Source organism: Poecilia reticulata, chromosome 1 (assembly GCF_904066995.2).
Source record: "Poecilia reticulata chromosome 1, P_reticulata-male-v2, whole genome shotgun sequence".
Lineage (NCBI taxonomy): Eukaryota > Metazoa > Chordata > Actinopteri > Cyprinodontiformes > Poeciliidae > Poecilia > Poecilia reticulata.
In genome coordinates, this window is record NC_088830.1 from 34188749 (window position 1) to 34213814 (window position 25066).

The 25066-nt window shown below is 48.8% G+C and overlaps 4 protein-coding genes across 15 annotated transcripts in view; 3 read left to right on the forward strand and 1 right to left on the reverse strand.

Annotated features, from left to right (window-relative positions):
• The first annotated feature begins 930 nt into the window (after positions 1–930).
• On the forward strand, positions 931–15303 carry LOC103471971 (NACHT, LRR and PYD domains-containing protein 3-like). Its single transcript, XM_081612085.1, has 12 exons — positions 931–1116; positions 2474–2613; positions 3380–3492; positions 5465–5751; positions 5831–5920; positions 6495–8334; positions 8468–8641; positions 8816–8989; positions 11323–11496; positions 11653–11826; positions 14586–14632; positions 14703–15303. The coding sequence occupies exons 4-12, from the start codon at positions 5496–5498 to the stop codon at positions 15230–15232; spliced, it is 3459 nt and encodes a 1152-aa protein (XP_081468211.1). The 5' UTR covers positions 931–1116; positions 2474–2613; positions 3380–3492; positions 5465–5495; the 3' UTR covers positions 15233–15303.
• On the forward strand, positions 9217–11325 carry LOC145552548 (uncharacterized). The gene is made up of 3 exons (XM_081609983.1): positions 9217–9251; positions 9311–10067; positions 11115–11325. Exons 1-3 carry the CDS (start codon positions 9217–9219, stop codon positions 11199–11201), a joined length of 879 nt encoding a protein of 292 aa, XP_081466109.1. The 3' UTR covers positions 11202–11325.
• On the reverse strand, positions 11872–14506 carry LOC145552590 (uncharacterized). The gene is made up of 3 exons (XM_081610134.1): positions 14435–14506; positions 12492–13055; positions 11872–11940 (listed from the first exon to the last, which is right to left on the reverse strand). The coding sequence occupies exons 1-3, from the start codon at positions 14504–14506 to the stop codon at positions 11872–11874; spliced, it is 705 nt and encodes a 234-aa protein (XP_081466260.1).
• A 440-nt stretch (positions 15304–15743) lies between the features above and the next one.
• Positions 15744–25066, forward strand: part of slc8a1a (solute carrier family 8 member 1a) — a 33404-nt gene continuing 24081 nt past the window's right edge. For 6 of the 12 annotated variants that reach the window (XM_081612086.1, XM_008421057.3, XM_081612088.1 and 3 more), the window contains exons 1-2: positions 15744–16099; positions 22580–24372. In XM_081612086.1, the coding sequence (XP_081468212.1) occupies positions 16094–16099; positions 22580–24372 (1799 nt within the window). In that variant the 5' untranslated portion in view covers positions 15744–16093. Of the gene's footprint in view, positions 16100–16243; positions 16587–17331; positions 17529–21806; positions 21941–22579; positions 24373–25066 lie in introns of those variants that run through there. The other 6 variants (XM_081612093.1, XM_008421108.2, XM_008421118.2 and 3 more) reach the window with 4 other exon arrangements.

Here is a 25066-nt window from a genome sequence, read left to right on the forward strand (position 1 = left end):
GTTTTCCAGCTAAGCTAAGCTGACTGTCCAGGAACGACACAAGGAATGTTAAATGTGCAGTTTCAACAGGTCGGCCATCGAGAGAAACTTTTAATCACTTTCTGTTCTTGTTCTTCTGTGAGGGAATTTATCTTTTACTGTTCCAGTAATGACAGAACCCATAATAAGTAATAAAGACTTTGTGGTATTCTGATTTAGTGATTAATTAATTAGTTGTGTTACCTCCCCACGCCACTAGAGGCAGTAGCGGGCCCGAAGAGATGTGACTAAGGAGCAGATTTAGAAGTTCAGCGAAAACTACAGAATTTGTTAAAAACTGTGAAGTAAATAAAAGAGAGAAGTTCAAATACATGCCGAGAGTGAAAATCCTTCTCAAAAATAAAGATTTGTCGCAGATTTCAAAAGAAAATAAAAAACGGGAGGCCGCGGATAATATAGGAAATAGCGCCCCCTTCAGTTCCGGAGTGCAATGGTCCCATTTCCAAATAAGGTAAGAGACTGACAGCGGTCCGTCCCGCCCCTTCCTGTTTGCTGCAGCGAGGTGGACTTGTCCGATTCGGGAAATGGCTAAAGGGTGATTCCACCTAATTTTTCACTACCTTCCGCATCTTTAACGGGGCCCGGCGATACGCTGGGGCAAAAGGGGGGCAGGGCCCCCTCAAACAAACGTCTTCCCCCCTCAAAGGAAACTTGCCACAAATAACGGAACATCACCTTTATCCGAGGTTCTGCTGCGCTTCGCGCCGAGCAGGCTGCGGTCAGTCTGTCTGTCTGCGGTCAGTCTGTCTGTCTGCGGTCAGTCTGTCAGTCTGTCTGCGGTCAGTCTGTCTGTCTGCGGTCAGTGTGTCAGTCTGTCTGCGGTCAGTCTGTCTGTCTGCGGTCAGGCTGCAGCTGAAACCCCTCAGCCGCTACAGCCAATCAGCATTCAGTATTCACCCCTCAGCCGCTACAGCCAATCAGCATTCAGTATTCAAACGCGCCTCGAGGTCCCGCCCCCTGCTAGCCAACCTGCTAGCTAACAATGGCGACTATCTGTCTAGTTGTCTGAATCTTAAAGAAAGGAGCGAAATGTTTTGCTGACACTGCAGATACAGAACAAGCCCCAAAGTTTCACAGGTCAGGAAAAGGTTTAAATTAAAAACTATGGAGGAGGAAGCAGGTCAGTTATGTTCCTGGACTTCAACACCCTGAGCATGTTGTGCTGCGCGGTTCGGTGGTTCGGTTCCGTTTGTAAGGCGACCGACTCTGACGGCATCAGGCCAGCAGGTTTTAAGTTCTGAACCCGCTGAGTTCATTTGTAGTCAAGACAAAATGAACATCCAGACAGAAAAACTGAATATTCTGCTCTTTGTGCGGGAAATGTTTGCGTTTTTGGCGCTGAATCCTGATAGTGACGCAGTGCCTGCTCTGTCCGCTATTGGATGTGCTGTTACTCGGTTGCCATGGCAACGGATCTGCGCGTAAAGCATACATTTGGTCCAAACTCATTTTCCCAATGAAATGAGAGAAGATGAACCAGGTGAGTCCTGAGACAGTTTGAATTGTGTTAAATGTTAATAATTCATCAGAGGGAAACTGCAAACTTCTGCAAAGGCTCCCGCAATCGGGGCTTTGCGTGGCGCAGTGGTTGGCGCAGCGCGGCGGCCCGCATGGAAACTTTAGGCCGCCGTAGTTCGGAATCCGACTCTCTGGTTCGCTTGTTTCTCTCCTGCTCTTCTCTCTGCAACGTTTCTGCTGGACTGCTGTCAGAAATAGTACCGAAAAACTTCCTTTAAAGAAAAAGACCGGAGTTAATGCGCAACAATGCGGCAAGATGTCGGGCTTTTCCTCCATCCAGCTGATCTGCGCCACTTTGCTGCTGAAGCTTCTAACCTGGCAGCTTTACGCTCTTATAAAATACTATTTGACAGCATCTGGAAACGAAGCTTCAGTCTGAGGATCTGACAGAGGCGATCTCTGCCGCAGGCTGCATGTTGGTTCATCCCGCAAAAAGAGCCGCTGCTGAGCCAGCGGAGCGTCCCGCTGCGCATCGGGATGGAGGAGCAGCGGGAGGCAGCGCTGAATGTAACAGCAACTAAACAGGATCCGTTCATGATAAGTTTGGGTTGAGATGCACAAACCGGAAGCACCGTTGTGCCTCTGGTCAGTAATTTGGCTCAGATGTCCAGCAGTTCGAGCTTTTCAGGCTGTAATCTGCTGCTGGTGAAGAAGTCATGATGTTCCGTTTCTATACTTTATTCCTGCTGTGAATATAATTCAGCCTAGAGCTGCTGCCTTGCAGCAAGAAGGTTCTGGGTTCGATTCCCAGTCTTTCTGCATGGAGTCTCCATGTTCTCCCTGCATGGTGGGTTTTCTCCAGGTTCTCCGGTTTCATCACAGTCCAGAACCATGACTGTCAGGTTAACTGGTCTGTTTAAATTGTCCCTAGGTGTGAGTGTGAGTGTGTGTGTGTCTCTGTGTTGCCCTGCGACAGACTGGCGACCCGTCCAGGTGACCCGTCCAGGTGACCCGTCCAGGTGACCCTGCCTCTCGCCCGGGACGTTGGCTGGAGAGGCAGCAGCTCCTGACCCACTGAGGGACAAGGTGTTAGAAAATGGATGGATAATTCAGCCTGTAAGTTGATGTGAAGTTCGCTCACGTTTCTATGACATCACTGTGAGGAGTGATGTCATCACTGCGAGGAGTGATGTCATCACTGCGAGGAGTCACTTCTACTCGACTTTTATCCTTTTATAGTCCACCTGTATGAAGTCTATCAGCCCCTAATATGTATTTACATAATGACGCCCCTCATGTATCCATGCAGAACCACGAACACCTGGATTATTCTGCTCCAATGGCTACTTAGATCCCTGTTTGGGATTTGTGACACTTTTATCTGATTTGTGACACTTTTATCTGATTTGTGACACTTTTATCTGATTTGTGAAACCTCAGTAAAGTTCAGATCACTATTCACACTTGTTCCATGCAGTTTTTGTTCTTTCACTTCAAACTCAGTTCTAATTCTAAACCACTTTTTTAATCCCAAAGGGAAACTGAATGTTGGTGTAACTCATTAATGGCTGCTGGAAGGAAAGAGGTGAATGAATTGGGTGGAATCGCCCTTTAGCCATTTCCCGAATCGGAAGCTGGAATCGGAAACCAACTGCAGCTTCGTCCATACAATCAAGACAATTTATTTCTTCTTTTGTTACTTCTTTGTTGAAAGATGTTGAAAACACCAAAGTCAAGCAGCCCAGTTCCTGTAAAAACGTGTGTTTACTGTTCCTGCGGCTGGAGACGGTCAGGCCTCGGGCTGAATAACTGATCTGTGGACATTTCTAACTTCCTTCTGTTGGCCTGATTGCCTCACGGCGTCGTTCTGCTGTCATAACAGGAAGTCAGCGCTTCAACATCCTGCTGACCTCAGAGGTCCTGTTTGCTCCAGGTTCCTGGATGAACTCCGCACACTGAACGCCACCGGCCGCTTTGGGGAACCGCGGCTCCTCGGTGAGTCCTGAACACAGAATAGCCGTCATCTTACAGCTGAAAGGTTGTGGGTTTGAAAACAGTAGCAACTATCAATCAGTGGTGGGCAGGGGCGCGGAAAAGGGACGACCATTCTAGGGGCCCTGACCAGCAGGGGGCCCTCCACAATTATTTATTTATTTTTTGTTCATAGAAATAAAATAAAAAATATCGGGTCCCTGTCAATTACAAAATTAATCATATTGTATTTTCAAAGATTGTGTTTAGCAGTAAAATGTAATGTTCCCCCTCCCAGATGAGAAACAAACATCCATATCTGCCCTGAACCCCCCTATCTGGGCTAAATGGTTCGTTCCTGCTGGGAGCTTCAGAGTGACGCTGTTAGCAGCAGACAGTAGGAAACACGAACGACTGGCTGTTACTAAGCTGCTAAGAAAAGTTAGAAAATCAGGTTTTCAAAAAGAGGAGAGAGAGAAAAAGACAAGAGTGTTAATTTATAACCGTTTTTCTCCAAGAGAGGTGAGTAGACTGAGACTATCAACCATTTAGCATAGTTAGCTTAGCTACAAACTACTGTTTGCCTCCATTTCACTAGCATTTAATGAATTAAGGAAAATAATTACCAACATATTCACTTAATATGTTGACCACTTAACAAGTCAGTCAGCAGCAGCTCTAACCCACGTCCCTCATGAGTGAAATTAAAGCTGCAGTATTTTATATAAACATTTTTTACACATATTTGTTAAAACTGTCATCATGTTGTGACAGTATGATATGAGAGGTAATCTGTAAAAAATCTATTTCCTCTGCCTTCTCTCAGTGCTAGAAACAACCAATCAGAGGCAGGAGAGTTATAGTGCTGTCAATCACAATCTCATGTGGTGCTGCTCATCCTTCCCCCTTGATTTGTGCTATTCTGCAGCTAGCATAGCACAGAGCTGTGCTATGCTAGCTGCGCTAACACTACAGCTCTACTCATAACCATTAGTCCCGCTAACGCTAATGTGCTTATCATTACAGTATTTAGCTGAAGTTAGCACTAGATTTGAGGTGCTAACTTCAAATCAAATTATATTTTCATTTGAAAGACCTTGATGTTGACATTATAACTTACATGTTCTACATATTTACGTTCTGAAATATTCTATCTATATTGTTCTCTGCTGCCCAAGTTTAATCTTTTTCCTGTGTTTCTTGTTTTAAATAGTTATTAAAGGAGAGAGAGGAGAGAAAGCAGAACTGCTGCATAACCAACCAACCAGGTTTATTTATAGCATAACAGCAACAAAGCAGTTCAAAGTGCTTCACATCATAAAAACATAAAAAACTAAAGTTATAGAACCAACTATTGTCCAGCGTCGTCGTTACACGTCAAAATGTGGATTCATGTTTCAAAAGCAGCTCTAACTCGGTTTTTGCTAAAGGAGCTCAGTGTTTCGGATGTTTTGCAGTTTTGGTGGGAGTTTGTTCCAGATCTGTGGTGCATAGAAGATGAATGTTGCTTCTCCGCCATTGGTTCTGGTTCTGGATGCACAACGGAACCAGAAGACCTGAGAAGTCTGGAATGCCTCCAGCCACTTCAAAATAAGAGCATGAATATTAATGTCAGACTAATTCAATAAGTAAAACTTCAACACAGATGTTGAAGTTTTACTTATTAGTGACTGTGAGTCATCAGGTGCTGTGAAGTAACAAAACTTAACTTTAAGTTAAGTTTTGTTAACTTAAAGTTAACAAAACTTTAAGTTTTGTTAACTTTAAGTTAACAAAACTTAAAGTTAACAAAACATCCGAGTTAATTAGCTCTTTTGGATAAACTGGAAAAATACATCTAGGGGAAGCTAAGTGTGCTAAATGTTTCAAAGTTAGTAAAAGCGCTAAGCTAAAAATTGGCTCTGCTAGTAGCGGATGCACACCACTGACTATGAGTCAGGGTCAGGGTGGACGATGGAGAAAGTTTCCTGACGTTTCCTTACCGTTTCACCGTTAGAGGAGACGCCTGAGTCGGTGCAGCGTCCAGGATGACGCCTGAGGACTTGCTGAACATTCTGGAGGACTTGGGAGACGACGAGTTCATTAAGTTCAAGTGGCTCCTGCAGCAGAGCAGCCATCTTTCCCCAGCCATGAGAAAGAGCCGCCTGCAGGCAGCGACCAGGCAGGACGCAGTGGACCTGCTGGTCCAGAGCGCCGGCCATTCTGGACCTGCAGCCCTCATCAGCCAGGTGTTACTGAAGATTAACAGGAAAGACCTGCAGCAGGCGCTGTGTGGCCCAGGAGGTGAGTCCAGACAGGATCCTCTTCCTGCAGCCGGACTGATAAAGCAGCTGAACGTGATCCATAACTGTCTGTCTTTCAGGGAACGGTCACGATGCTGGGGGAACGCTGCACCACACAGGACGCTCGGGTCCTCCGCCTCTGGCTCAAAGCAAAGCTCCTGGGTTCATCGGTGCGTAAAGAAGCCGTAATGTCGGAGTTCATCATGTTTTGTGCTCTTTCATCATTGGGCCGCTGAAATTGTTGATATTTGTTACTGGAGTTAATAAAATGTAATGAAAAACTGGAAGAACCAGGACGGACAGATCTAAGCGACATTGGAGGCAGAGGAGGGAGAAACTGGGACCAATAGCAACGCTGGACGGTCTCCATGGCAACACTCATAGTTTATATAAGCATTTATGGCTCAAGTCAAATTTATGACCACTTTCCTAGTTGATGAGACCGAGTGACTCTCAGAAAGGACAGTTAGCATAAGAGCTAATCGCTTAGCTTTGCTGTTTATTTGGAGTTAAATCAAATGGTGCAGCGCCACAAACATGATGAGTTCAATGGACCAAAGATGGCTCCTCTCATTGATGGGCCGGTCTCAGATTTAACCAAACATCCAGACGTTTCAGCAATAAAAGGAAACGTGTTAGTTACATCCACTGGTGCCATGGAATACAACTCAACAGCCACATCCTGCAGCTATTCCTGGTTGATTTTCCCACATTTCAGCCTAACGCTGTTTTCCTGTTGCACAGATGTGGTGGTTGGGGCTCCTGAGCCGCATCCCATCGCTTTCTACCAGCAGATGCTTCAGTCGAACTTCCAGGACAAGTTCATGTGTGCAGAGGAGGGCTGGGCAGAGGACAAGCAGCGTCTGGTTGACGTCTACACGGAGGTCTACGTGGCTGCCGGGCGGGACGTCCACATCAACACGCAGCACGAGGTCAGGCAGATCGAGAATGTGTTGAAGCCAGCCGGGGAAACGGCAGTGAAACCCAGAGACATGTTCAGTCACCCTTCAGGAGAGTACCAGCCCATAAAAACGGTTCTGACCAATGGGATAGCAGGGATTGGGAAAACTTTCCTTGTGCAGAAGTTTGTGCTGGACTGGGCTGAACGCCGATCCAATCAAGACGTGGATCTGATTTTCCCCTTCACCTTCCGCCAGCTGAATCCACTGAGAGCAGAAAGACTCAGTTTAGCTCAGCTCATCCACGAATGCATCCCAGAAACTGTAGACATCAGAGAGGAGGCTCTGAATTACATCTTTAAAGCGCTGCAGTCTTCTGGAAACAGCAACTTTGACAAAAGTAGATTTAAACTTCTGTTTGTGTTTGACGGACTGGACGAGAGCCGGCTTCCCCTGGATCTTCACGTCGACGACGTCCGATCTGTCGACCCGACAAAGACGAACACGGCCGACGTTCTGCTGAGGAACCTCATCAGCGGGAAACTGCTACGCTCTGCTCGGATCTGGATAACATCCCGGCCGGCGGCAGCCAATCAGATCCCTGGGCGGTTCGTCAGCAGCGTGAACGAGGTCAGAGGGTTCACCGACCTCCAGAAGGAGACGTACTTCAGGAAAAGATTCAGAGGAGAAGAGCAGGCCGAGCAGATCGTCGCCCACATCCAGGCGTCCCGGAGCCTCCACATCATGTGCCACATCCCCGTCTTCTGCTGGATCGCAGCTACGGTCCTGGAGGACGTGTTGAAGACCCGAGGAACCGCAGAGCTACCCAACAGCCTGACGGACATGTACACAGAGTTCCTGGTGTTCCAGATCCACCACACTAAACAGAAATACGGCTCCCAGACGTCTCTTCACTACATCAGATCCTTGGCTAAACTAGCTTACCAGCAGCTGGAGAAGGGCAACCTGATCTTCTACAAGAAGGATCTGATAGAGAGCAATGTGGACTTCAAAGAAGCCTCAGTTTGCTCCGGCGTGTTCACAGAGATCTTCAAGGAGGTGCGTGGCAGGAAGGGCAAAGACCAGATGTTTAGCTTCGTCCATCTGAGCGTTCAGGAGTTTCTGGCTGCTCTTTATGTCAGGATGTCTCCTAGCAACAGCAGCAAAATATCATTTTTCACGCAACGATCAATGAAAAACCTCCAACTCATATTAAACCAAACATCTTCAAAGAAGATCCACAGGATTTACATCAACAAGGCCTTGCAGTCTCCAAACGGTCACCTGGACTTGTTCCTCCGCTTCTTCCTGGGTCTTTCTCTGAGCAGCAACCAGGATAAACTGAAGGAGCTGCTGAACCTGACAGTCTGCAGCTTGGAAACCAAACAGAAAACTGTTCAGTACATCAAGAAGAAGATCACTGAGAATGTGTCTGTAGAGAAAAGCCTCAACCTGTTCCACTGCCTGAACGAGCTGAACGACCGTTCTCTGGTGGAGGACATCCAGCGCTACCTGAGCTCAGGACGTCTCTCTGCAGACCAGCTGTCTCCAGCTCAGTGGTCCGCTCTGGTCTTTATCCTGCTGTCCACTGAAGACCTGGACGTGTTTGAGTTGCAGAAGTACTCGACGTCAGAGGAGGGTTTTCTGAAGCTGCTGCCGGTGGTCAAAGCTTCCAGCAGAGCTCTGTAGGTGCACAGAAAGCTTCATTACACATCGTTTTACAAACGTACACTTCTACCATGATACTGACTGGTAGTTCAATTACTGTGAACTTTGATATGGAAGCAAATCACAGAGTTTTTGTTTTTCTTCCTTCAGGCTGAGTGAATGTAATCTGACAGAGAGAAGCTGTGAGGCTCTCGGCTTGTTGCTCATTTCTGAGTCGTCTGGTCTCAAAGATTTGGACCTGAGCAAAAATAACCTGCAGGATTCAGGAGTGAAGCTGCTGCTGGCTGGGATGCAGAGCCCTTTGTGTAAAGTCCAGGTGCTCCGGTAAGATCCAGGCTTCAGTCACACAGCGGCTTCCCTAAGTATTCATACACCTTCAACTTTTCCGCATTTGGTCACATTACAATCTTTTTGTAGGATAAACCTGCTTTAAGTTCTGGCTGGATAAAAAATAAATATAAATTTCCCAGATAAAGATCCTAAACTAGAGTCCAACAGGTTGTCCTGGACAGGCATCACAGGGAAAAGCTGCCAGGAGTTTTCATCGGCCGTCGGCTCAACGTTCTGCTGTCTGACGGTTCTGGACCTGAGCAGCAACGAGCTGCAGGACTCAGGAGTGAAGCTGCTCTGTGCGGCGCTGCTGCTTCCGCACTGCACTCTGGAAACCCTCAGGTCAGACCCAGGGACCTGTCAGCAGGTCGATTCTCGATCCACTGCTAGCCAACGCGCCGTGCTATCTGTCAAATGAATATTACATATTATGTCTAGATATTCCACCAGCTTTCACTACAAAGCAACTTGTAAAGTGAGACCAACATTCAGCTTCAGCATAAAAAGAAATATTGATGTGACTGAAATATCAAAAACTTTCCAGTGAAAAAATGATGGAAATTGTTAAAATGGTGCACAGAAAAGTTTTTTCCTCAGAAGAGAAGTTGAGCTTTGCTTCCTGTTCTCTGCAGCAGCTGCAAGGCAGTTAAGATTTTCCTGAAGATGTTTGACACCGGTCCAGGAGTATCGGTTGGTTCTGGAGGTCCAGGAGTATCGGTTGGTTCTGGAGGAGTATCGGTTGGTTCTGGAGGTCCAGGAGTATCGGTTGGTTCTGGAGTATCGGTTGGTTCTGGAGGAGTATCGGTTGGTTCTGGAGGAGTATCGGTTGGTTGTGGAGGTCCAGGAGTATCGGTTGGTTCTGGAGGTCCAGGAGTATCGGTTGGTTCTGGAGGTCCAGGAGTATCGGTTGGTTCTGGAGGAGTATCGGTTGGTTCTGGAGGTCCAGGAGTATCGGTTGGTTCTGGAGGAGTATCGGTTGGTTCTGGAGGTCCAGGAGTATCGGTTGGTTGTGGAGGTCCAGGAGTATCGGTTGGTTGTGGAGGTCCAGGAGTATCGGTTGGTTGTGGAGGTCCAGGAGTATCGGTTGGTTCTGGAGGTCCAGGAGTATCGGTTGGTTCTGGAGGTCCAGGAGTATCGGTTGGTTCTGGAGGAGTATTGGTTGGTTCTGGAGGTCCAGGAGTATCGGTTGGTTCTGGAGGAGTATCGGTTGGTTCTGGAGGAGTATCGGTTGGTTCTGGAGGAGTATCGGTTGGTTCTGGAGGTCCAGGAGTATCGGTTGGTTCTGGAGTATCGGTTGGTTCTGGAGGTCCAGGAGTATCGGTTGGTTCTGGAGGAGTATCGGTTGGTTCTGGAGGAGTATCGGTTGGTTCTGGAGGTCCAGGAGTATCGGTTGGTTCTGGAGTATCGGTTGGTTCTGGAGGTCCAGGAGTATCAGTTGGTTCTGGAGGTCCAGGAGTATCGGTTGGTTCTGGAGGAGTATCGGTTGGTTCTGGAGGAGTATCGGTTGGTTCTGGAGGAGTATCGGTTGGTTCTGGAGGTCCAGGAGTATCAGTTGGTTCTGGAGGTCCAAGAGTATCGGTTGGTTCTGGAGGAGTATCGGTTGGTTCTGGAGGTCCAGGAGTATCAGTTGGTTCTGGAGGTCCAGGAGTATCGGTTGGTTCTGGAGGAGTATCGGTTGGTTCTGGAGGTCCAGGAGTATCAGTTGGTTCTGGAGGTCCAGGAGTATCGGTTGGTTCTGGAGGAGTATCGGTTGGTTCTGGAGGAGTATCGGTTGGTTCTGGAGGTCCAGGAGTATCAGTTGGTTCTGGAGGTCCAAGAGTATCGGTTGGTTCTGGAGGAGTATCGTTTGGTTCTGGAGGTCCAGGAATATCGGTTGGTTCTGGAGGTCCAGGAGTATCGGTTGGTTCTGGAGGAGTATCGGTTGGTTCTGGAGGAGTATCGGTTGGTTCTGGAGGTCCAGGAGTATCAGTTGGTTCTGGAGGTCCAGAAGTATCGGTTGGTTCTGAAGGTCCAGGAGTATCGGTTGGTTCTGGAGGAGTATCGGTTGGTTCTGGAGGTCCAGGAGTATCGGTTGGTTCTGGAGGAGTATCGGTTGGTTCTGGAGGAGTATCGTTTGGTTCTGGAGGTCCAGGAGTATCGGTTGGTTCTGGAGGTCCAGGAGTATCGGTTGGTTCTGGAGGAGTATCGGTTGGTTCTGGAGGAGTATCGGTTGGTTCTGGAGGTCCAGGAGTATCAGTTGGTTCTGGAGGTCCAAGAGTATCGGTTGGTTCTGGAGGAGTATCGGTTGGTTCTGAAGGTCCAGGAGTATCGGTTGGTTCTGGAGGAGTATCGGTTGGTTCTGAAGGTCCAGGAGTATCGGTTGGTTCTGGAGGAGTATCGGTTGGTTCTGGAGGAGTATCGGTTGGTTCTGGAGGTCCAGGAGTATCGGTTGGTTCTGGAAGTCCAGAAGTATCGGTTGGTTCTGGAGTATCGGTTGGTTCTGGTTCAGTGGGATCCAGATCTGAGTCAACACGGCCCAAACACAGCAGCTCCCGTCTCCAAGTTGCTCATCTGAGCCTCCAGAATTGACCGACTCCTGGATTGGTGTGAAACATGGAAACCGTGAGGCTTCCTTCCTTTAGCTTGTTGCAGTAGACAGGAAGTGCACAGGCAACACTGACTGCTGCTTTCTGCAGGTTAAGTCAGGCGTCTCTCACAGAAGCATGCTGTGAGGACATCTCAGCGGTTTTCTGCTCCCAGTCCTCCAGACTCAGACAAGTGGACCTGAACAACAACGACCTCGGAGACGTGGGGATGAAATGTCTCTCTGCTGGTCTTCAGAGCTGCCACTGCTCTGTAGAAACCCTCAGGTAACGACCCAGACAGACAGGTGAGCTCTGCTGCCTCACCTGCACGCAGTCAGAGAATCTCAGTCAACCAGTTACTGCCTGGGGGGACTTTGCACTTTCTTTGCAAACTGTTTCTGTAGCAAAGACACCCAGCAGTGAGACCCTGAGTGTCTGCAGGTTGTCGGGCTGCATGATCTCTGAGGATGGCTGTGCGTTCCTGGAGTCGGTGCTGAGGTCCAACCCGTCGGGTCTCAGAGAGCTGGACTTGAGCTACAATCACCCAGGAGACGCAGGAGAACGTCTGCTGTCTGCTCGGCTGCAGGATCCGCTCTGCAAGCTGCAAACGCTGCGGTCAGATTCAGGCAGTTTGATGCTTTTACTCTGAAAGAGCTGGGTTCATGGTCCCGAGGCGTCTGAGCTTCGGCTCCATTCCTGTTCAGTTTGGATCTTTGGTTCCACAGACGCCTGAGGAACCAAAGATCCAAATGAAATCATTCAATGTGGATCAATTCTTTAGTTTCACTGACGTCATTGTTTCCTTTACCGTTTGTCACTTTCAGGTTCGTTTCCTGAAGTCGCTGCTTCAGCTCCACCTGCTGCTTCAGCTCCACCTGCTGCTTCAGCTCCTCCTGCTGCTTCAGCTCCACCTGCTTCAGCTCCACCTGCTGCTTCAGCTCCACCTGCTTCAGCTCCACCTGCTGCTTCAGCTCCACCTGCTTCAGCTCCACCTGCTTCAGCTCCACCTGCTGCTTCAGCTCCTCCTGCTTCAGCTCCACCTGCTTCAGCTCCACCTGCTGCTTCAGCTCCACCTGCTTCAGCTCCTCCTGCTTCAGCTCCACCTGCTGCTTCAGCTCCACCTGCTTCAGCTCCACCTTCTGCTTCAGCTCCACCTGCTTCAGCTCCACCTGCTTCAGCTCCACCTGCTGCTTCAGCTCCACCTGCTTCAGCTCCACCTGCTTCAGCTCCTCCTGCTTCAGCTCCACCTGCTTCAGCTCCACCTGCTGCTTCAGATCCACCTGCTTCAGCTCCTCCTGCTTCAGCTCCACCTGCTGCTTCAGCTCCACCTGCTTCAGCTCCACCTGCTGCTTCAGCTCCACCTGCTTCAGCTCCTCCTGCTTCAGCTCCACCTGCTGCTTCAGCTCCACCTGCTGCTTCAGCTCCACCTGCTTCAGCTCCACCTGCTGCTTCAGCTCCACCTGCTGCTTCAGCTCCACCTGCTTCAGCTCCACCTGCTTCAGCTCCACCTGCTTCAGCTCCACCTGCTTCAGCTCCACCTGCTGCTTCAGCTCCACCTGCTGCTTCAGCTCCACCTGCTTCAGCTCCACCTGCTGCTTCAGCTCCACCTGCTGCTTCAGCTCCACCTGCTTCAGCTCCACCTGCTTCAGCTCCACCTGCTGCTTCAGCTCCACCTGCTTCAGCTCCACCTGCTTCAGCTCCACCTGCTTCAGCTCCACCTTCTGCTTCAGCTCCACCTGCTTCAGCTCCACCTGCTTCAGCTCCACCTGCTGCTTCAGCTCCACCTGCTTCAGCTCCACCTGCTTCAGCTCCACCTGCTTCAGCTCCACCTGCTTCAGCTCCACCTGCTGCTTCAGCTCCACCTGCTGCTTCAGCTCCACCTGCTTCAGCTCCACCTGCTTCAGCTCCACCTGCTGCTTCAGCTCCACCCTCTGCTTCAGCTCCACCTGCTTCAGCTCCACCTGCTGCTGCTTCAGCTCCACCTGCTTCAGCTCCACCTGCTGCTTCAGCTCCACCCTCTGCTTCAGCTCCACCTGCTGCTTCAGCTCCACCTGCTGCTTCAGCTCCACCTGCTTCAGCTCCACCTGCTTCAGCTCCACCCTCTGCTTCAGCTCCACCCTCTGCTTCAGCTCCACCTGCTTCAGCTCCACCTGCTGCTTCAGCTCCACCTGCTTCAGCTCCACCTGCTTCAGCTCCACCTGCTTCAGCTCCACCTGCTTCAGCTCCACCTGCTGCTTCAGCTCCACCTGCTTCAGCTCCACCCTCTGCTTCAGCTCCACCTGCTGCTTCAGCTCCACCTGCTTCAGCTCCACCTGCTTCAGCTCCACCTTCTGCTTCAGCTCCACCTGCTTCAGCTCCACCTTCTGCTTCAGCTCCACCTGCTTCAGCTCCACCTGCTGCTTCAGCTCCACCCTCTCGCCCCTCTCTCTCCTAGCTGTGAGCGCCCCCTGTAGGCTGGGAGGAACCGTGACATTATTTTACTGTTGTAGACAGAAAAAAGCAGCACGACTTCATTTGCAGTTTTTCAACAATGACCTGCTAATGAAAACTATGCAACACGGGGAAGAACCCGGGTTGTGACTGAGGTCGTGGCCCTGAAGCCAACTGGTAACCACGGAAACGCCGAGTGGCCCAGAGGCTCCCAGGTAACCAGACCCAGGCAGGTCTGGCTTAGAATGATGAAACAGAAATACTTTACAAAGTACATTTGATTTAAACTGCAAACCAAATTAGTAGAAACACAAATTTATAACACTAAATGATGTGAAGCAACAGAAACACATCCCACATGGCATCAGTCCGATAAGGGGAAATATAAACCGTTATATTCTGTTCTGGTTCTGCTCTGCAGCTCTAGACGATCTGAGAGCATCGAAACTTAACAGATGCACTTTGGTGAGAGCAAAATAAAACAGCAGCAATAATACAAAAGATAAAGTGTCTGCTGACCACAATAAGCCATGAAAGGTCAAATAAAAGGCAGAGAATCAGCCACAGCAGGTACAACCACTGAAACTATGACGTCACACAGAATCAGCCACGTCAAGAATCCATTCATCCCACCAGCAGCACAAATGGCCTCGATCCAGATCTTCTGTCAGCTCATCTGACCGACAGCGGCGGGAACAGCCGGTACCGATGAACCCAATGGGCCCAACGAGGCTGTGAAACATCTGCTGGTCTAAAATCATTATTGAGCTTAATGTTAAAAACTGCTGCAGACTTTGAGGATTCTGTGGTTTTGATCGTCTTCCTGTTTCTCGCCCTCCGTTGTCACATAGAGCAGATCTTCCATTTGAAGCTGTTAACCTTATGTTGAAGTTAAAACCTCGTTTTAACTTTCTGATGTTTAACCTCCAGATTGTCTCCTGCAGGCTGGATGGCGGCGGAGAGCGGCGCCTGCAGCCCGGCCTGCAGAAATGTGAGTGTCGGTTCGGTTCATGGCCCAAACTTTCTGCTGTCATGAAGCCAACTGGCCGCTTGTCTCCTAGATTTCTGTGAGCTGCTTCTGGACCGGAACACGGCTCACAGGCGGCTGCAGCTGTCCGCCGGCGGCCGGCAGGTGGCGCGGGTGAGCCAGCAGCAGCCGTACCCGGATCACCCGCAGCGGTTCCACTTCTGCCAGCTGCTGTGCGGCGCGGCGCTGGCGGGCCGCTGCTACTGGGAGGCGGAGTGGCGGGGCGCGGTGCACATCGCGGTGAGCTACGGGGGGATCCCGCGGAGGGGAACCAGAGACCAGTGCCTGTTCGGGAGGAACCACCAGTCCTGGAGCCTCTGCTGCTCGGCGGCCGGCTACTCGGTGAGCCACCGGCGGCGGGACGCCGTCCTGTCCGCCTCCTGCGCCTCCAACAGGGTGGCGGTGTACGTGGACGTTCCCGCCGGCGTCCTGTCCTTCTACTGCGTCTCCTCCGACTCGCTGCTCCACCTCCACACCTTCAGCACCACCTTCACCGAGCCGCTCTACGCCGGGTTCGGGTTCTGGTTGGGCGGCTGCAGGACCTCCAGCCTCCAGTTATTATGAAATAATGATGCAGATGTTTTAGTACATGAGTGGATCAGTTTATGGAAAATAAAAGTCCTGGCAGAAAATAATGTTTGTTCGTCATGACTGTGATTTTTCCATCCTCAGATCATTTCCGGGTTCATTAGTGGAAAATCTGAAGTTATTGGGAAACTTTTCATATTAATGTGATTCAATGTTTACAGTAAAACATAAAGATGGAGGCAGGATTTCCACATGATTATCCAGTTAGAAACAACAAATGACAAGATATCCGACAGAACATCCAACTTTTTATTGGGTCCAGAAAAGGTTCTGGTTCCTCCAGAGGAACGTTCTGACTCTTACTGTGGAATAAAGTTTGAGTCTAATTTAAATATTTATTTGTGGTAAAATAAAATCTGAGCTGATCCAGACCAGGACAGAAACGGTTCTGCTGCTGGTTCTGCTGGTTCTGCCTAAGAGGAGGAGGGAACTGGACGGCTGATCTGTTTCGTACGACGTACGAAACGTCGGACGTTTCCGTCTTAGTTCAGAACGTGAGACAAGAAGCAGCTGGAACCTCAGCTGGTCTTCCTCTGGGTCGGGGCTGGTTCCGAAGTCGGTTCCTCTGGGTCGGGGCTGGTTCCGGAGTCGGTTCCTCTGGGTCGGGGCTGGTTCCGGAGTCGGTTCCTCTGGGTCGGGGCTGGTTCCGGAGTCGGTTCCTGTTCTCTGGAAGCGGTTCGTTGTTCTTGCTGACCTGAGGGAACGGGTTCCCCTCCATGATGTCGGTTCCTCAGTGGGTCCGGCTCACGGCCCGGTTGCCCCGGTGATCGGGCTGATGGATAGTTAGAGACAGGTTCTGATCGGGTTCTGGTGGAACTTTGCAGCAGATTGTACTGGATGAAGGTGGGTTGACGAGCCGTTATCGGAATCTGGATCAGTTTGGTGAATCAGAAACGTTAAAATCGTCCATCATGGTCAAAAAATCTGAAAACACATTTCTGATCTGGTGAATGTTTCTGAATGAATTCATGAATTTGTCTCTGCCAGCAAATTAGTTCAGCTTCAATGCTAAATGTTTAGTACTGAAGCTGAACAGAACCGACTCCCTCTGACCGGACCTCCGTCCCAGCAGCAGATCTCAGAGAGGTCAGAGCTCAACGTGTCTCTGGGTGTCGCCTGATGGAGGCGGTTATCTGGCCACGTGTGCGGGGCCCAGGGACCGCGGACCCGGCCCGGCACAACCTTGTATGGCCATGGCTGCAGGGAGACGGAGATAAGGACGCTGTGTGACCAGCAGCGGGCATTTCCGTTAAATTTAGAGCAGCTATCAGGCGCAGCTCTCCCTCCTGGACGCACTCTGCTCTCCTGCAGCGGCTGCATCAGGACCGAGGCGAGTACCAGCTAACCCAAACCCACAGGGGACAAAACTCCTCATTCACTGCGCTCAACCTGCAGCAGGAGACGCCGAGACACCATCAGCTGGAGCTGAAAAGTTGGAGGTGGCTGCAGGCCATTGGAAGCTGTTGGAGACAGTTGGGTTTGGTTGGAGGCTGTTGGGTTTGGTTGGAGGCGGTTGGAGGCTGTTGGGTTTGGTTGGAGGCGGTTGGAGGCTGTTTGGTTTGGTTGGAAGCGGTTGGAGGCTGTTGGGTTTGGTTGGAGGCGGTTGGAGGCTGTTGGAGGCTATTTGGTTTGGTTGGAGGCTGTTTGGTTTGGTTGGAGGCTGTTGGGTTTGGTTGGAGGCGGTTGGAGGCTGTTTGGTTTGGTTGGAGGCTGTTGGGTTTGGTTGGAGGCTGTTTGGTTTGGTTGGAGGCTGTTGGGTTTGGTTGGAGGCTGTTGGGTTTGGTTGGAGGCGGTTGGAGGCGGTTGGAGGCTGTTTGGTTTGGTTGGAGGCTGTTGGGTTTGGTTGGAGGCTGTTTGGTTTGGTTGGAGGCTGTTGGAGGCGGTTGGAGGCTGTTGGAGGCTGTTGGAGGCGGTTGGAGGCGGTTGGAGGCGGTTGGGTTTGGTTGGAGGCGGTTGGAGGCTGTTTGGTTTGGTTGGAGGCTGTTGGGTTTGGTTGGAGGCTGTTTGGTTTGGTTGGAGGCTGTTGGGTTTGGTTGGAGGCTGTTGGGTTTGGTTGGAGGCGGTTGGAGGCGGTTGGAGGCTGTTTGGTTTGGTTGGAGGCTGTTGGGTTTGGTTGGAGGCTGTTTGGTTTGGTTGGAGGCTGTTGGAGGCGGTTGGAGGCTGTTGGAGGCTGTTGGAGGCGGTTGGAGGCGGTTGGAGGCACCCAGACCCTGTGTTGGTCTGATCTGCCTCCATCTACGGCTGAGATGGAGTTTCAGGCTGAGATTCTCAGGTTGGGCGTTTCTTCAGATCTTCCTTTTAGATAAAACCATGGAACATTTTGACTTCTCCACACTGACCCCTGCTGTTAGAACCGGACCTCTGCAGGTGTTTTCTCTGCTCCAGCTGCAGCAGATCAGTCACTAAATTTGCCAACATTTATCAGATTAATATTCTTGGTGCCAAATTATTCATGGACCCATCAAAATAATATTTACTATGATCTTTCAATTTTCCAAGATGGCTGTCGTGGTTGTTCTCGAGAATATATTTGCACTAAAGCTAGCAGTAGTTATTTTAGACTGACAGTTAACCAGATGTTGCAGTCACTACCTACTAGTGCTAATTACCCAGATGGCACAGAATGATTGAAACATTGAATCAACGTTGAAAGTGGTCGGTGACTTGAATGTTGAATCAACGTTACGGTTTCAACCATAACTGACATATCAATGTTGATTCAACCTCCATCTGAACATGGATCTACATGCAGATTTGGGTTGATTTCACATTGAATGAAAGCTAAGGATTTATGTACATTTATATTTATTGATAGGTAACATAACATACCACTAAAAGTTTCTTCACTGGTGTTAAACACTATATTATTGGCAGGTCATGGGTAAACTGTACAAAAGTTTAAAAATGACAACATATGTTTGATATAACATTTTATTTAAGAAAAGAGGGACAGATCTTTAAACATATTTGATTCCTTTTTGACTGTCAGAATAACAGTCTATTGTCCACAGGAGAACAGAGTCCATGAGGTTAAGCTTTGTACTGTATGAACCAGGGAAACAGTACAAGTTGTAGTAACCCCAGTTTGACGTCACTTTGATTCCTTGTGATGTCTTCCTCTCATTCTGACGTGTAATGAAGCCACTTGATAGTTTTACTGCAGTCCTCAAGAGTCAGCTTTAGGTCAAACTGCAGAGCAACGGCTGAAAAACACAAAAATAAAAGTGAGGAAGGTGCCGGTTAGAAATATGATAAACATTTGAAAAGTTCTGAAAGACATTGAAAGATTAAACAGTGTACTGGTTACAGGTCTGAGAACAAATACAAACCATATAGTTCCCCATGTACACACTTTTATAATATTTATCTTAATTGTTCATTAATATTCATCTTAATGTTTACGTACACAACTACATTTACCTATGAAGCTGCATTCTAATATAGGATTTATGATGCTGCACTCATGTTAAAATGAGGGAATCAATATTTAAAATAAAGGCTGTTCATCAGAAAACCTAAAGATAAAACTCAGGGAGGATCAGGGTTTATTTAACACACCAGAGACAGATAATAGAGCAAAAGGTGATTTATACTGTAGTTGGAAAAATTTATAATTTATACAGAATAAACTTCCATCTAATAGCTGGTTTAATCTTCAAACATCTATAAATATTTCCAAATAATTTTATTAAATTCCTTAAAAAGTGTCTATATGCTGATAAAGATCCCACACCAGTAATAATAGTCCAGTCCAGTTTAACCAGTTACCAATCCAAGAATCAACAGACTGAATCAGTCATTAGCAGGTTTAGTTCAGTGTTTCACCTGCCTTACATGTTTTAAGTGTTTCCTTCCTGCCTCACCTGGATTTAATCTGTGGATGATTAACAACCTTCTGCACTTCTTGATGGCTGCAGACGGTCATGCAATCATCTAACTCAGTTGTTCTGGAACAGAGACACATCTAAACACGTCCCTAAGCACATCATAATAAAAAGTTAAAAACAAGTGATTACCATCACAACAATTTAAAGCCCACCTGGAGCAGCCAGCCTTTCACTTCCTTGTCCACCACATGCTCTCCTAGACCAACAATAAGCCCCGCCCTATTTTAAAAACTCAAATCTCACAAAATCTCGCAGGATTTCATACTTAGGCCTGCAGCAGTGGGCAGGATGAAAATAATACAAAATGAGACATGACCTCAATTATTAAAAATATCTGTTTTGCCCCAAAATAACCAGGATTACTATGGGCACAAAACAATGCCTTATTTTTCAATAAACACATTTAAGATCAAAGTAATATTGAAAAACTTACCATAAAACTGCTCAGAGGAGAATTCAATTCAGAAGCTGGTTGCAAACAAACCAGCAGCAAAGCGGCTGTTTGGTTGGGACAAACCACTGGTGTAAAAAGGGGGAGTCGGACTGTACAACTAGTAGAGACTTGTAGATGTTTTTGTGTCAACACATTATGCACAGTCAGTAATATTTACAGACAAGTAAGAAAATGCACATAAAGGAATCACAACCCAATGTTCTCAACATGTAGTGTGTTATTTGAAACATGATTAACCCCCACTTAGTAATAAAATGTTCTGACCCAGAGCTCAAGGATGGGGGGAGGGAAGAAGGGATGAGAGGGGGTAAAGAGGGGGAGGCTGGGAGGAGCGTGGGGTGGGGGGGTTGAGAGGGAGTAGGGGGAGATGAGGGGTGGAACAAACTGCACAGATTGCACATGATGGTAAATCAACATTGCATTATAGTCAGAATGGTTGGTTTTTGGTTGAGGTTGACAAATGATGGTGGATCAACCATCAAACAATCATCCACCTCTAACCAAGTAACCAAAGTTGAAACTGTGTCATTGAATCAATGTTGTTTAGGGTTAGGATTTTAATAAAATGTGAAAATTTAAAACCCTCACCTAAAATTAAAATAGTTTCACCTGGAGCCCAAGGAGGAGGGGAGGAGAGAGGAAAGGGGGGGGATTGAGGGGTAGATGGGCCCTGGTGGGTGGTGGGGGGAAAGGGGTGTGAAAAACAGCTTACACTGATTGAACATTTAGACCACGAGTTCTTCCCCAAACCTTGTCCTCAATCAAACTGACCTGCGTGTTTTCAGTTCAGCAAAACCCCGTTAATCAGACGTCAATTAAAATCCTGTGTGCTGAATTAGGGAAATGCCTAAAACTTGCAGGGCCTGGAGGACCAGAGCTGAAACACACTGGATTCAATGTTGGCATTTCAATCAATGGATATCGACAATAAATCAACATGATTCAATGACACAGTTTCAACGTTGGTTAATTGGCTAGAATTGAATGGTTGTTTGATGGTTGATCCAGTTTTCTCATTGACCTCAATCATAAATTCAACCTTTGTGATCATAATTCAACATTGAATTAACATCTTTAGCCAACAAGCCAACAGTGTTTGGTCCATCCCACTCCTGTAAATGTGGGGGTGAACCGCTCCACTGCTTGTAGTACGTTGTAGATGTTTTTGTGTCAACATATCACAAACAGTCAGTAGGAATTGTTATTTCAAGTAAGAAAATGTACAGAAAGGAATCAGCAGCCACTTTCCTCTACAGTGGTTAATTTAAAACATGATAACCCCTCAGTAATAAAATGCTCTGACCCAGAGCTGGGATGAGGAGGAGAGGAGGGGAAGAGGTGCAGCACAACAGCTGACATTGATTCAACATTGATCAGACGTTGATCAGACATCAGCATTTCAGTCATCAGATTTCAACCACAAAACAACATTGATTCAATGACACAGTTTCAACTTTGGTTACTTGGCTAGAGCTGGATGGTAGTTTGATGGTTGATCCACCATCATTTGTCGACTTCAACCAAAAATCAACGATTCAAACTATTTTTCAACGTTGGTTTAACATCGTGTGCTATCTGGGTGTAATGCTAACCACATAAAAATAATGAGCAGAAGCTAATGCTAACATCAAGCTGACTCTCCTTCCAGTTGACGAATGGAGCAAAGTTCTGATACATTTTATTACTTTATGGCTTATAAACTGGATGAGCTGAAAAAATAAGATGAGACATAAAGTTCATCCTAGTCATGAAAACGGGGAACATTTTATTGCAATAATTGGTTAAAAAGGCTCAAAAATGGCAGCCATCTTGAAAAATGGCCGTCATCCTGAAATTCAAGTGTCTGATGGGAAAAATGAAAAACATGTTTAATGTTTACTGATGTAGCCACAGCGACAGATTCAGATTCTTCTGGGTTTCATTTCTACCAGATTTATTCAGTAAAACCTTCCCAGAACCAGTCCAGGTCCAGGTCCAGGTCCAGGTCCAGGTCCAGGTCCAGGTCCAGGTCCAGGTCCAGGTCCAGGTCCAGGTCCAGGTCCAGGTCCAGGTCCAGGTCCAGGTCCAGGTCCAGGTCCAGGACAGGTTCTGGCTGTTTACAGCTGCTTGTTTTGGACCGTTTCTCATCTCCAGCGAGGAAGAGGAGGAGGAGCAGGAGGGGGAGGAGGAAGCAGCGCATTGTTTCTGGGCTCTAACCAGGTCGAGGTTCTGCTTCTCGTCTTCATGTCGCCTTCTGGTTCTGCTGGTTCTGTGGGCCTGTAGAGATTTTCCTCCTTTGAAGATGAAAACTTCCTGGAACTTTGCGGAGATTCTGATTTAAAGCGTTTTGCTCTTCGTCTGACGGTAGGTTCCTCCTCTTCCTCCTCCAGCAGCCTGATGACCGACTGCTTGTGCCTCAGTCACTGTGGAGGTCAGACCTTCTGGAGGTCACTGCAGAGGTCAGAGGTGACGATATCAGCCTTAATGTTTCTCAGTAACCGTGAAACCGGATCTGACCAGAACCTCACCGCCAGTCCTCATGTGGACCTGATGCACCTTAACCAGCAGGTATCCATGGCAACCTGCAGGGTGGTGACCCGGGTGACCTCACTAGCGCCCCCCACAGCCTTTGCACTGAGCTGGACCAAACCCACCAGGTGGTTCTGTCCAGATTGTTTTGCCTCTAACTAAACTTTTTCTTTCCAGGTTAAATAATCTGCCAGCTTTTTACCAATATTCAGGAATTCTTGACTTTTTTCTTGCTAAAAAGTTTCTTTTGTATCGTCTCAAGCATGAGGGCTGGAAACTTGACAGAAATCCTTGGTAAGGTTTTGTTTTTTGCAGTGTGGATTGGAGCGTTGAGGAAGCTGTTAAAGGTCCAGACTGTCGATATTTGGCAGATCGGTTGGTCAAAGTTGGTCTGCTGGAGATCCAGAGATTAGCAGGGGGAAGGTCGTGTTTTTGGGTTTGATCCAGACTGAAGCCCGTTTCTGTCCGTTTCAGGTTGAGGCCTGTAGCGTCACCATGAATCCCGCTGGACGCCCGTCGTTCCTGCTGCTCCTGTTCGCCGCTATCTCAGCCGGGTTCCCGAGCTCCGCAGCAGGGGGCGCCGGTTTGACCCCAAAGTCCAACACCACAGCCAGAAACCAGACTAAATGCGGCGGCGGCACCGACTGCATCGAGGGCGTCATCCTGCCGGTGTGGAAGCCGGAGAACCCGGCCTTCCCCGACCGCCTGGCCAGGGCCACCATCTACTTCGTGGGGCTGTTCTACATGTTCCTGGGCGTCTCCATCATCGCTGATCGCTTTATGGCGTCCATCGAAGTCATCACCTCTCAGGAAAGGAAGATCACCATAAAGAAACCCAACGGGGAGAAGATCACCACCACGGTTCGCGTCTGGAACGAGACAGTGTCCAACCTGACCCTGATGGCGCTCGGCTCGTCCGCGCCAGAGATCCTCCTGTCCGTGGTGGAGGTTTGCGGTCACAACTTTGACGCCGGTGAATTGGGTCCCAACACCATCGTAGGCAGCGCCGCCTTCAACATGTTCGTCATCATCGGCCTCTGCGTGTCCGTCATTCCCGACGGGGAGGCCAGGAAGGTGAAGCACCTGCGGGTGTTTTTCGTCACCGCCACCTGGAGCGTGTTTGCTTACACCTGGCTGTACCTGATCCTGGCCGTTTTCTCTCCAGGTGTTGTTGAGATATGGGAGGGGCTTCTCACACTCTTCTTCTTCCCTTTCTTTGTTGGGTTTGCTTATGTGGCCGACCGCAGGCTTCTTTTCTACAAATACGTGCACAAGCGATACCGAGCAGGGAAGCAGAAGGGAATGATTATCGAGACCGAGGGCAAGCCAGACCTGCCGTCGAAGGTGGACGTCGAAATGGACGGCAAAATGCTCAACTCCCATGGAGACGAACTACTGGACGGAGAGGTGAAGGAGTTGGACGACGAGGAGGCGTGCAGAGAGCTGGCCATTATCCTGAAGGAGCTGAAGCAGAAACATCCAGAGAAGGAGACGGAGCAGCTGATGGAGCTCGCTACCTACCAGGTTCTGGCCCAGCAGCAGAAGAGTCGGGCCTTTTACCGCTGCCAGGCGACCAGGATCATGACAGGAGCCGGCAACGTCCTGAAGAAACACGCCGCTGACCAGTCCAGGAGGGCCACGCAGCATGACCTCTGCTCTGAGATATCCGTCAACAACTTCTCCTCCAGGGTCTTCTTCGACCCTGGGAGCTACCAGTGTCTGGAGAACTGCGGCAGCATGGCGCTCAATGTCGTCCGCCGAGGAGGAGACTTGACCACTACTGTCTGCGTGGATTACCGGACTGAAGACGGCACCGCCACCGCTGGCTCCGACTACCAGCTCACTGAAGGAACTGTTGTGTTCAAACCCGGCGAGACCGACAAGGAAATCCACATCAACATCATTGACGACGATATTTTTGAGGAAGACGAGCACTTCCTGGTTCACCTCACCAACGTGCGGGTCATACCAGACGGAGCAAACGACCATCAGGCGAACCACGCCGACGGCCTGGCAGTGCTGGGCCTGCCGTGCACCGCCACCGTCACCATCTTTGACGACGACCACGCCGGGATATTCAGCTTTGAGGAGCCGGTGGTGACGGTGAGTGAGAGCGTGGGCGTGATGGAGGTGAAGGTGACCAGGAGCTCAGGGGCCCGCGGCGTCGTGGCGGTGCCGTACAAAACCATCGAGGGGACGGCAAAAGGCGGCGGAGTAGACTTTGAAGACACGCACGGCGTCCTGGAGTTTGACAACGATGAGATTGTGTAAGTACTAGTGGTGGCACTCACTTAAAAATTCAGTTTCAGGGTCTATAATTAATTAATTACATTTAATTAAACGACTCATCAACAAAATCAGCAACACTTTCAATTCAAAAACCATTTTTGCTGCTAATCACTGAATAAATAGAAATATGAGCTCAAAACCAGGAAGTTTCTTTAGAAACGTGGACTGTGGACGCTGACATTAGCATTAGCTGCTACATGTTTGGCATTGAGATGGGTTTTTTTAGGCTAGCATAGCTTCTGATAGGCTAACTCCTTTTAGCACACCTTGAACACGACAGTCTTTTCCAGTGTCCACTTTTTCTGGGTTTCAGTTTTGTCCCTGATGTTGATGTGTGGATGAAAACCTGTTCACCAGCTGCGGTTGAGAAATGTTTGATTTTTGATCGTATGAGATCATCTGGTAGCTCCGCCCCCTTCCTGTCACGTGACCTGGGATCCTTCTGCAAACAGCTGGAATAAAATCCCAGCAGATCTCAAACAAACCGAATATTTGATCTCAGTTCAGATCGGGACAGTTTGCTATGGCGTCTCTTCGGAGAAAAAGAAAAGCTTTTATTGGAGGCGTGTCGTGACTTTAGACTCTAGCATGTAGCTTCGTCTTTTTATGTTGATGTATCGCCAGCAGACTAAGACGATGCAGTTTGGGTCCAGCAGCATTTCTAACAATAGC